The sequence below is a fragment of the Mytilus galloprovincialis genome, chromosome 12, assembly GCF_965363235.1.
Source record: "Mytilus galloprovincialis chromosome 12, xbMytGall1.hap1.1, whole genome shotgun sequence".
In the NCBI taxonomy this organism is placed as follows: Eukaryota; Metazoa; Mollusca; class Bivalvia; order Mytilida; family Mytilidae; genus Mytilus; species Mytilus galloprovincialis.
In genome coordinates, this window is record NC_134849.1 from 8,566,123 (window position 1) to 8,578,342 (window position 12,220).

Sequence of the window (12,220 nt, forward strand, 5' to 3'; positions counted from 1 at the left end):
CCTCCGTTTTGGTTTGTAACCCGGCTTTGTATTGTCTCTATAGATTTATGAATTTCGAACAACGGTATAGTACTGTTTGGTAATTGCCTTAATAATTAGAAATTAGAGGGATAAAAGGAGCCAAAAACAAGCATTTTTTTTTCTAAATTCCTGACAATAACTTGTGTTTAACTTTATTGAACTCCTGCATTAAGTAGTTCATCTGTTTATGTGCTCCGTGTAATCTTTATCTGCTCAGTGATGTAAGTAATTTCCTTTTCAGATGGTAAACTTGCTCAATGCTCTTCAACATTGTACTTGTTTGATTTTATAAATATTTCGATATGAGCGTCACTGATTAGTCTTATATAGACGAAACGCGCGTCTGACGTACTAAATGATAATTCTGGTACTTTTGATAACTATTCTGATCGGACTATTTTTTGCAGTTTTGGTTATTATACTGAATATTATAAAAGATAGAGATAAATTGTTAACAGCAAAATTGTTTAGCAAAGTAAGATCTACAAATAAGTCAACATGATCACAATGGTCAATTGACCCCATAAAGAGTTATTGCCCTTAAAAGTCGACTTTGCACGACTTTTCGTAATTTTTTTAAAGTTTTTACAATTTTTTTCCCTGTGAAACTATCTGGTCAAATCTAACTCAACTTTGCCTTAATCGAGATAAAATGAAATGTATCCAATAATAATAATATAAAAATAAGGAGATATAAATTATATTAATTGAACCACACGAGTCAAAGGTTTAAATCTCAAATTAATCAGATTTGAACATGTTGAAAGCATTACAACCGATCAATTACTGTTTTCGTAATCTCTGTTATTTGTCTTTTTTGTGTCTTGTGTCTTCATTTTAGTCAAAATGTTGTTTTTTTTTATTTATTTCTTCCTTTGTATATTATCTAGGTTCGTGTAGTAAATACAGTAAATACAAAAGTATTGTTAAGATTTCTTGTTGTCATCATTAGTGATTGAAATGTCCACTCTTGAACTTTTATTTTTTCGGGAAACAACACATAAATGGAGCAAAAAGATAAGCAGCATTTGTATCTGTATATCCAAGTCATGAATATGTCAATTGTTATTCATTCGTTTGAACGTGGCTTGATCTTTTCATTTCGCCATTCTATCACGGACTATCCGTTTTGACTTCTTCTCTGAGTTCGGTATTTTTGTTATATTACGTTTTGCTGACTGTACATAAAGCTGTAACTAAGTTTAATAATAACTTATTTTCAGGTTGATAATTATTCAGTACAATTGATACAATATTTTATTTTGAGTGAAATAGAATTGGTTATATAGAATGTTCTATGAAATACAAATTATATACATAATTTGTCATACACATTTTGCATGATATTTTGTTATGAAGATTTCTTTTCTAGATAGTTCAAACCTAAGGACGCTTATTTTCAAAAATTGTTTTTACGTTTATTGTTACGTCCATTTATAAAAACTTTTGGCTAACGCTTTACAAGCAGAACCTTACAATTATAGATTTATTTCGCCTTCAAGCCATTGTTCCACTACTCTAAATTGTCTATTCTGTTTACCAGTACACTTGGTAAAATCAAAAACCTAACAATCAATTGTTCAAATAAGACCTTCAAAAATAGTGGTTTTAATTACTTTTGGAGTGTCAAGAACTCGTTGGAGTACTTGATAAATTGAATGCTTATATTGGAGATTTTGAATCTGTTCGAAGTTTGATTTTTCTACCCCATATACCACATTGCCTCACATTCTCATTAAGAAAAAAACCACACACCTAATTGAATGGGCATTTTAAAAGTCAAAATGTGAATATATATGTTCAAACTCTTTTCGGTCATTTTTAGTAGCAATAAACAAAAGAACTATGTCGATTGGACATGCTTTGATACTATAACTGCCCTTGAATTTTTACTAGATAACATTTGTGTTCGCTTTGGAGATTCCGTATATCGTCAGGTTATCGGAATTCTAATGGGGACTAACTGTGCACCACTTATTGCGGACATGTTTTTGTTTTGCTATCAGTTACAATTTATGACAAAAATCAGCAAAGACCCATCGAAACAACATCTGATAAACAAATTTAATAATACTTTTAAATATTTGGATGATAGTTTAGCTCTCAATAATGACGACTTCAGTATGTATACTAAAGAAATGTATCCTGTTGAACATACTTTAACTAAAGCTAATAATAACAATGACCACTGCCCTTTTCCTCGATCTTGATATTTATATCATTAACGGAAATCTTAATACTAAAATATGATAAAAGAGATGATTTTTCATTTCCTATCGTTAATTATCCTTTTTAGATGGTAACGTTCCCTTGTCACCATACCTTACGGTGTTTATGTATCTCAACTTGTACGATTCGGTTGTGTATGTAAAAACGTTTTAGATTTTAACGAGAGAAATTTATGTATTACTGAAAAATTATTACACCAGGGTTTTCGATATCACAAACTAGTCAAAACATTTTCTAAATTTTATCATCGGTATAAGGACATCATTCGTTAATATAGCTCAACATGCAGACTTCTTATACGTTCGGGTATTTCACACCAAATCTTTTATGGGAATATTCTTTATAAAGCACAAAAATATTTGTATTTATTTCAGAAACTAACAAAACCTTTAAATAGACTTATTAAGAGGGGATATAGTTACGATACTGTTTTGATTGGATATTTTGGCGTTAATGTTGAATTACTTATAGGGCTTTTCATCGGAACTAAACGCATTTATTTAAAAACCAGTGGTTGGCATGACACATGTTATTGTCCTCTCATATATGTTATGATGGTATGATACTGAACCCCTAACGGGAAGGATTGTGCCTTATATTTATATGATGAAGACAAAATCTTTCAACCAGTTTAATTGAGGTCTGGAGCTGGCATGTCAGTTAAATTCAGTAACTTTACAAAGATAAATCTGTTTTTGATAAAGTTCTTAAAAACGCTGGTAAAATTCTGATAAAAACAAAAAGATAATTATAAACATGAATCATAACATATCTGATAAAAACAAATAAATGTCCAAGTATGTACTAACGACTCTGTATATATTATATATATGTAAGAATATATTCTAAATCCTATTTCTGTCGTGGATCTGAAGTGTGACCTTCTGTGCAGGTGAAGTAAAAGTACGGTGAACTGTTTTAATCTCTGATACTGCAGGTGGCATTGAAATCTCAAAGTTTTGAATAATCTGTAAAAACAATAAGACAAACAATTATTTATCCAAGTATAATATACACGGAATATATTCCCCTGGAAACTTTCATCAGGTATTAACAGGTGTTAAGGATGTTGTTACGTTTATTAAAGAAATCTATAATTTAGATGTTAGTCAGAAGAGCAAACAACCGAAAAGAAATGATAGGTTAAGGAACTCCATTTTTTGAGATATTCGATTGTTTTTACTTTATTTAGTATTGGCTTTATCTAGGTCTCAAATCGTAAGAAAAAATCAAGAATGTGTTTATATTTCGGTAATTACCTTTTTATGACCGTTTCAAGTTTTCTATGAAAGTATAGTGAGCGATATGGGGGATATATTTTATGCTGTATCAAGGAAAACCGAGTGTAAATATTTAAAAGAAAAACGTTCTAAAAGAAATACAAAAGATGACATGCCAGCTTAAAAGTCGTGAATAAACTCATAAAGTCATGCCATAAAAGGAAAAGACAAACAGACAACCAACAGTAAACAAACACAAGAAAAATAATCAATAATACCTTTTAACTTGGTTAAGAATTATCTATACATGCTATATGCAACTATATTTTCAGATGTTTGCTTTCCTTTTTCAATTGAAATAGTATTCGGGATTATTGTTATAAATTTTTCTTCGGGTACTCATTGTGATTGTGAGTTGAAAAACTGCAAAAAAGTGGCATTTTCTCATATGTTTTAGTAGATTAAGCAAATTTTGTGTCGTAATTAAATAATAAACAATGTCCATTTTCTCATTGGTGAAACTACAGTGTAACCTGTGTAATCCGACACATGGGTACCAGAAAAAAAATTTGATTGAGCAGGGTGTCGGAATACTCAGGTTTTTTTCTATAGGGACCACGAAAATGTGTCGGTTAAAGCAGGATGTTGGAAAACTCATGTGTCAGATAAGGAAGGTTGCACTGTACCTTTGTAATTCCTATTTGCATCTCTATTTCAGCAAATCTTTGACCAATGCAACCCCTTGGACCAAATCCAAATGGCTTAAAAGCGAAAGGGAACTCCTGGCCTTTAGTGATATCATCATTGACATTTCTTAGCCATCTTTCTGGGATATATTCTTTCGCCTTCGGAAAAAATCGTTCGTCCTTCACCATGGCTGCCATATCAGGATTTACCAAAGTCTATAAAAAAATAAGTTCAAATTCTTCTTTGGTAAAAAACATATTTTTCTTTCAGTAAAAGTTACATCGAAGAATTTCATATTTTATATCATAATTCACTATATAATAGGTTAAACCCGATTTTATAGATAGACATCCTACTTGTATGACAAATGTATATGTTGTCTTTATATCTACAAACCAGTTCGAGCAACGATTAAACATAAGTGGGTGACCTCCGGTTTAATTGTTGTTGTTTTGTAAATGTTTATTAATCAACCTTTGAGAAAAACAAAATTTTAATGTGAGTCATATTTCCTTTAAATGTTTACCTCGTTCGCAATATTTTTTGGCAAAATTCAGGGCACTTTATTTTCCTTTTGACTTTCACATGAATTCATCTTTTCATATGTATCCAGGAAGTTCCGTACGGACTGTCGACGTGTATTCGTTCCACCTAACAGATGTTTTAGCAATTCTAGCAACTTTTATTCCACATTTAATATTTATGTAACATCTTATTCATGTACAAATGTTGTTTAATGGTAAGGGATAATACCAATTCAGGTTTTCGATAGCAAATGTTAAATAAACTCATCAGAGATACCAGGAGTAAATTTAGTATATACGCCAGACGCGCGTTTCGTCTACAAAAGACTCATCAGTGACGCTCGAATCCAAAAAAGGTTAAAAAGGCCAAATAAAGTACGAAGTTGAAGAGCATTGAGGACCAAAATTCCTAAAAGTTTTGTCAAATACAGCTAAGGTAATCTATGCCTGAGGTAGAAAAGCCTTAGTATTTCAAAAAATTCAAAAATTTGTAAACAGTTAATTTATAAATATAACCATATCAATGACAATTCATGTCAGCACAAAAAGTGCTGACTACTGGGCTTGTGATACCCTCGCGGAAATAAATCTCCACCAGCAGTGGCATCGACCCAGTGGTTGTAAATAAACTAAATATATATTTCACAGATCAGATTTACTATAAATATAGCTGACCCATGAGTTCAATGTTGAATTAGAAAATAATATAGAAATTATGGTAAGGACCTATTGCTTAGAAAAGAGGGATGAAAGATACCAAATGGACAGTCAAACTCATAAATCTAAAATAAACTAACAACACCATGGCTTAAAATGAAAAAGACAACCAGACAAACAATAGTACACATGACACAACATAGAAAACTAAAGAATAAACAACACGAACCCCACGAAAAACTAGGGGTGATCTCAGGTGCTCCGGAAGGGTGAGCAGATCCTGCTCCACATGTGTCACCCTCCGTGTTGCTTATGTGATAACAAATCCGGTAAATAGTTAGACACGATGAGATATGTCGGTATGTTTTGAAGACACCAATTGGTTTGACAAAAATGCTCGCTCCAAAGTTACAAAAGGTTTTCAAATTGAGAATTATTGTGGAAGTCTAAGTATACATATCGCCAAAAGTTGAGCATTTTTATGAAATCATTGTTTTTTGTTTTTCATTCATTCAGGTTCTATGCATTTGAATTTGGCGTCCATATAAATAGTGCAAATTACACATATCAGAAACGGAATTTTAAGTTTCACTGTGATTAATCATCCACAACTAATCATCAAATATCATTAAAATTTTCTACAAATAATCTTCGGTATGTTCGGCAAATTTAATGTTAATATTTGAGTCAATAAGATGTGTAACCGTTCTACCGGTACAGTTCCATAACACGGCGTCTCATACTCTGTGCAAGCATTCTTAACTTAAGTTGAAAAAATCTGTTTCATTCATCAACAATTGCCACATTGGTTTGATCTCTGAGATTGAGATTTCTGCCAATGGCATCCCACACATGTTCGATTGGATTCATGTTTTGGAGACATGGAAGGCCAAAAGACAGTGTCAATGGCCTATTTCTTTTAATACTGGGTTACTTTCCTTGCCCTGTGTGGTCTAGCGTTGTTGTTGCGAAAGTACGCAATTATAAAGACATTGGACTTTTATTTTGACATTGTATATATAAAATTACATTGTTATCTTAATTATGGTAAATGAATCATACTAGAATATTCTAGATGGATAGTGAAAGTACTTGTGTATATTTATGTTCAAGAAAGTGTTGGCAAATTCCGGAATTTACCCTGTTACTAAAAATAGATTATTTATCATTTCTCTAGTTAATTATAGTTTGTTCTAGATTTAGAATGTTCTTATGCTTTTAGTATATAAGTTAAGGGTTTTTATGGATAATTATCATTGTAAAAATAGTAGTAACAGAAGTATAGAAGTATTATCAGTTGAATTAGAAAGAAAAAGACGGATTATTCCAATGTGGTATTTATAAACTGTATATACTGTAAATAACTGTTAGTTATTGGATTAAAGATATAAAAGGATTCCGCGTTAGACTGATTTCGCCACATTGTATGGTGCCGGAACCCGGGAGTTACAGAAAAGGAAATTTCTAAAGAACACGGAAAAGACGTAACCACAGAAAAGATGGCAGTCTCATATTTGAAAGGACTCTGTACAAGGTACAATAATTTGTTAGCTAAAGAATTAGATAAAAGTGGAGATATAATAGCACAAGGGATTCGAGATGAAAGTGTGACAACACAATTAAGGCAAGTGTTAGCAGCAGAGAGACGATTAAAGGATTTTGCAGCAAAACTTGAAGATAGTATGAAAGAAATTTCACTTATATTAGAGGAAAAAGAAGATAAAGAAGGTGAAATTGTAAAATTTACAAAGGCAAGTGAAATATATTTTAAATTGCTTGATTCTAACACAGCGCTTAGACGAATTAAAAATATTCGAGGAAGCAATTCAGGATAAAATTACAGATACTAAGAAAACAGAATCGGCCACGGACCACAAGGTGGAGCATTTATTACAATTACAGACACATATGCAAGAACAGATATTACAGTTTCAACAGTTACAACTCCAAGAATTACAGAGGAAAAGTCAACCTTCAACGGTAAGTGCAGTTAAACTTCCTAAATTAGACCTAGTTTCGTACAATGGAGATAAGTTAAAATGGACAGAATTTTGGGATTCATTTGAAGCAGCAGTGCACACAAATCAAAGCTTGACAAAAATAGAGAAATTAAATTACTTGAAAAGCAAACTTTTAGGAACAGCTAATTCTGCTATATCTGGCTTAACGCTCTCCCATGAAAATTACGATGTAGCAATTTCAATACTAAAGGAAAGATTTGGAAATGTTCAATATGTTGTCAACAAGCACTATTCAGATTTAATAAACATTCAGTCAGCTTCAAATCAAACTACACATTTGCGAAGACTTTATGATGACTTGGAACGACACTTACGTAGTTTGGACGCAATGCATCAAGATGTAACCCAAGATGTATTCATCTCGATGATAACATCTAAGCTTCCAAAGGAAGTCCTTATTCAACTTGAAATACAGAAAGGTAACAATGAAAGATGGACAGTAGGGAAGTTAAGACAGTTTTTCAATACTTACATAACTGCTAGGGAAGCTGCAGAAAGTCAGTCTAAGGAAACACATACTGGTCCCAGTTCTGAAGAAAAACAGCAGTCTAAAATCCAGTCGAACAACAGTAATTTTCAACCAAGAAAACACTTATCTGCAGAAGCTCTGATGACAATAAAGCCATTTGGAAAAAACTCAGGCAGTGGAAATTCAATGGTTTGCCGATATTGTGATGGACACCATTGGAGTGATGAGTGCAGAAAGTTCAGTACAATTGAAGACAGGAAGCAGAAAATCAAGGGTAGTTGTTATACATGCTTGAAACCAGGACATGTTAGTAGAGACTGTAAATTTGAAAAAGCATGCTATCATTGCAAACAGAAAAAGGGTCACCATAGAAGTCTATGCCCAAAGAAAATTCCCTCTCAACAGAAAGAAGTTTCACATCTAGCTGATGAAATGTGTGAAATAGCTTCAAGTAAAGAGAACGTACCAGGGAACAGCTTGTTGTCCTCCGGAGATATAGTTTTGATGCAGACAGCTCAAACAACTGTGTCAAATATAGAAGTTAATGAAACAGAAGTAGTAAGACTATTAATGGACTCCGGATCTCAGCGAACATATATAACAGAAAATTTGGCCAAGAGATTAAACTTGAAGAAGAAAGCTACGGAGGAGATAACTCTTGTAACATTTGGTGCAGATAAGCCAAAAACATTAAGAACACAAAAGGTGTCATTAAAGATCAGACTAAAAGATGGAGTTTGTATGCTTATTGATGCTAATGTTGTTCCTAAGATAACAGGATCAATACTAAGAAGACCTTTACAAATGGATGTATGTGAAAATGTGAAATACTTATGTAACAATCTGCAACTTGCTGACACACTGCCCAGTTGCTTAGAAAGTTCAACAATAGAGATTCTTATTGGAAATGATTATTATTTGGATATCATATTGCCACAGAAAATAGAAATTCAACAAGGGCTTTATCTACTTGGCTCTAAGCTAGGATGGATCCTTACAGGAAGGTCACAATTAAGTGATGAAGAAAGAGAGAACAAAATGACCATGACAGTAAATGGCTTATTATCTTTAACAGAATGCTGTCTTCACTCTACAATTGACACATGTCTACAAATCAAGCCATCCATTGAAGATTTCTGGAAATTGGAAACTATTGGAATACAAGATTGTCCATATACATCAGACGACGAAAATACTTTGAGTAACTTTGTCACCTCACTCAAAATGGAAAATGGAAGATATCAAGTAGCCTGGCCATGGAAAGAAAATTTACCGGAACTTCCTGAAAATAGGGAACTTGCATACGGAAGACTAAAGTCACTTTTTCAGAAAATGAAGAACAATCCTGACCTATTAAACAAGTATGATGAGATTATTCAAGACCAGTGCAAAAAGGGCATCATAGAAAAGGTGTCAAACCAATGTAGTAAGGATACCGGAATCAAGCATTACATACCACATCATGCAGTAGTTGACCCAACCAAACCTACAACTAAAGTAAGGATAGTTTATGATGCGTCTGCCAAATCAAAGCAAGAGAATAAAAGTTTGAATGATTGCCTGCACAGAGGACCTGTAATGTTACAAGATTTATGTGGACTCTTGTTGCGTTTTCGAATGAACAAAATTGCAGCAGTTGCTGATATTGAAAAGGCATTTCTCCAAATTGAACTACAAAAAAAATGACAGAGATGCAACTAGATTTTTTTGGCTAAGAAACATTAATCACTCAACTGTAGAAAACAATGTACAAGTTTACAGATACTTGCAGCAACTTTGGACTTTCACCTTGACACATACAAAAATGCAACAGCAGCAAATATTAGAGAAAACATTTATGTGGATAATGTAATTACTGGAGTAGATTCGACAGAGAATGCAGTTACATTATATAAAGAGGCAAAACAAATATTCAGTGATGCATCAATGAACTTAAGAGAATGGGCATCAAATTCACAGAAATTTTTAGAATGCATTCCCAAGGAAGATCAGGCGAATAGAGAAAAATTAAAGGTTTTTGGATTAACTTGGACTATAAAAGATGATACATTAACGGTGAACAGTGCAAGAAATGATAACATGTTTCCAGTCACCAAAAGAGAAGTATTACAGAGAGTGGCTTCTGTGTTTGATCCACTTGGATTTTTTTACACCTGTGACTTTAAGAACCAAGCTTTTCCTCCAAATTTTGTGGAACAAGAAAATGGAATGGGATGAACAACTGACAGAGGAAGATATTCAGCAATGGATAGAAATCTCTTTTGATTTAGATGAAATTCAGGAATATCATATTCCTAGAGCTATTGGGCTACCAGGTACAGTTACGTTCAGATTACTATGCTTTTGCGATGCTTCAACCAAAGCCTATGCTTCTGCTGTTTATCTACATCAACTCAGGGAAGACAACTTATGTAGAATTGATTTACTGTTTTCCAAGACACGCTTGGTACCAAATAAGAAAATAACTTTACCACGACTTGAGTTATTAGCAGTTGTCATTGGTGTCCGTTGCATTGACTTTGTTAAGAAGCAATTAAAACTTCCTATCTGTGAGACAATTTTGTGGACAGATTCTCAATGTGTTTTACACTGGATAGGATCGAAAAACCTCTAGCAACATTTGTTGATAATAGAATAAAGGAGATTAGGCAGCAACAAGACATTCAATTTCAGTACGTCTATACGAAGGAAAATCCAGCTGATATTGCAAGCAGAGGCACAACAGTATCACTGTTAAAAGAAAACAGCCAATGGTGGTATGGTCCCTCTTGGTTAACAAAACACAGAACTGAGTGGCCCAGATGGGATCCTCACAATATAAGTGTTGACAATCAAAATTCGATTGAATCAGAATACAAGGTATCTAAAGTATTACATGAAGCAAAATTGCTTGCTGGAGAGGGTCCTGACGGAGAAACAAACAGTGTTGAAAATTCGAAATCTAGTGTTGGGTATCTGTTAGACATTGATTGTAGCAGATTTTCCTCATTTATCCGCTTGATCAGAGTATCAGCTTGGGTATTGAGATTTGTTAAACGGTTAAATAAAGAGACGATATCTGGTCCTCTAACAGCTGCAGAGCTAGAACACGCAAAGTTATTGTGGATAAAATCTGTTCAAAAACAATGTTTTGGTGAAGTGATGATAGCAATTAAAGAAAATAAAAGACACAACTTAGTAAGTCAGTTAGGGCTCATTTTAGACCAGGAAAATGTGATCAGGTGTGTTGGTAGATTAGGAGCTGCTCAACTGTCAGAAGGGGCAAAAACACCAATATTACTTCCAAAGAAAAACAAAGTTACTGAACTGTTAATTGAAAGCATACACAGAAAAAACTTTCATGTTGGTGTCTCACAAACTTTATCAACGATGCGTCAAACGTACTGGATTCCACAAGGACGTTCAGGAGTAAAAAGAGTTTTGAAAAAATGTACAATGTGCAAACGGTGTGAAGGCGGACCATATAGAATGCCATTAATGCCTCCACTACCAAAGAAACGAGTAAACGAGTCAGCCCCATTTACATATACAGGAGTAGACTATTTTGGACCAATTTTTGTGAAATCAGACACTGGAACCAAAAAAGTATGGGTTTGCTTATATACATGTCTAGTGGTTCGAGCCATACATATGGAATTAATGCAAGACATGTCAGCAGAGGAATTCTTACTAGGCTTTCGGAGGTTCATTGCTCGCTGGGGTAACCAAAAACAAATAATTTCAGATAACGGATCCCAGTTCAAGTTAGCTAGCAAAACCTTAGAAGAAGCATGGAATGGTGTAACAGTCGATTCAGATGTGCAAACATACATAGCAAATGAAGGAATTCAGTGGCAATTCATTGTTGAGTTAGCACCTTGGATGGGTGGATTTTATGAAAGATTAATTGGTATTGTGAAACGATGTTTACGGAAAACAATTGGAAAGTTATGTCTAACAAATGAACAATTTAGAACTCTCTTAGCTGAATCTGAAGCAGTGGTAAATTCTAGACAACTTGTTTATATTGGAGATGACATAAATTCCAATATTATTCTTACACCAGCACACTTTCTAACTCTGAACGCTAAAACAGGATTTCCAGATCATAACGAAGAAGATTCTACAGATCCAGAATATTTACCGCAAACCAGTAGTGCTAAAAAATTGCTATTGACATGGAAGAAAGGACAGAAACATCTAAATATGTTTTGGAAAACATGGAGAGATGAGTATCTCCTTAGTCTACGTGAAAGAACTGCCAACAAACTAAGGAGTGGAAGAATTCAGAGCAAAACTCCAGCTAAGGTTGGTGACATAGTGTTAATTAAGGAAAACCTTCCACGAGGAAGTTGGAAAATTGGCCGTATATGCCAATTAGCAGTCAGTCGAGATGGTCAAATAAGATCTTGA

At 33.6% G+C, this 12,220-nt stretch overlaps 1 protein-coding gene across 3 annotated transcripts in view; it reads right to left on the reverse strand.

Annotated features, from left to right (window-relative positions):
- Positions 1–1,260: 1,260 nt before the first annotated feature.
- Positions 1,261–12,220, reverse strand: part of LOC143054799 (putative cytochrome P450 CYP44) — a 31,978-nt gene continuing 21,018 nt past the window's right edge. For 2 of the 3 annotated variants that reach the window (XM_076227855.1, XM_076227854.1), the window contains exons 9-10: positions 4,157–4,372; positions 1,261–3,218 (exon numbers count right to left, since the gene is read on the reverse strand). In XM_076227855.1, the coding sequence (XP_076083970.1) occupies positions 3,096–3,218; positions 4,157–4,372 (339 nt within the window). In that variant the 3' untranslated portion in view covers positions 1,261–3,095. The remainder of the gene's footprint in view (positions 3,219–4,156; positions 4,373–12,220) is intronic. The other variant, XM_076227856.1, reaches the window with a different exon arrangement.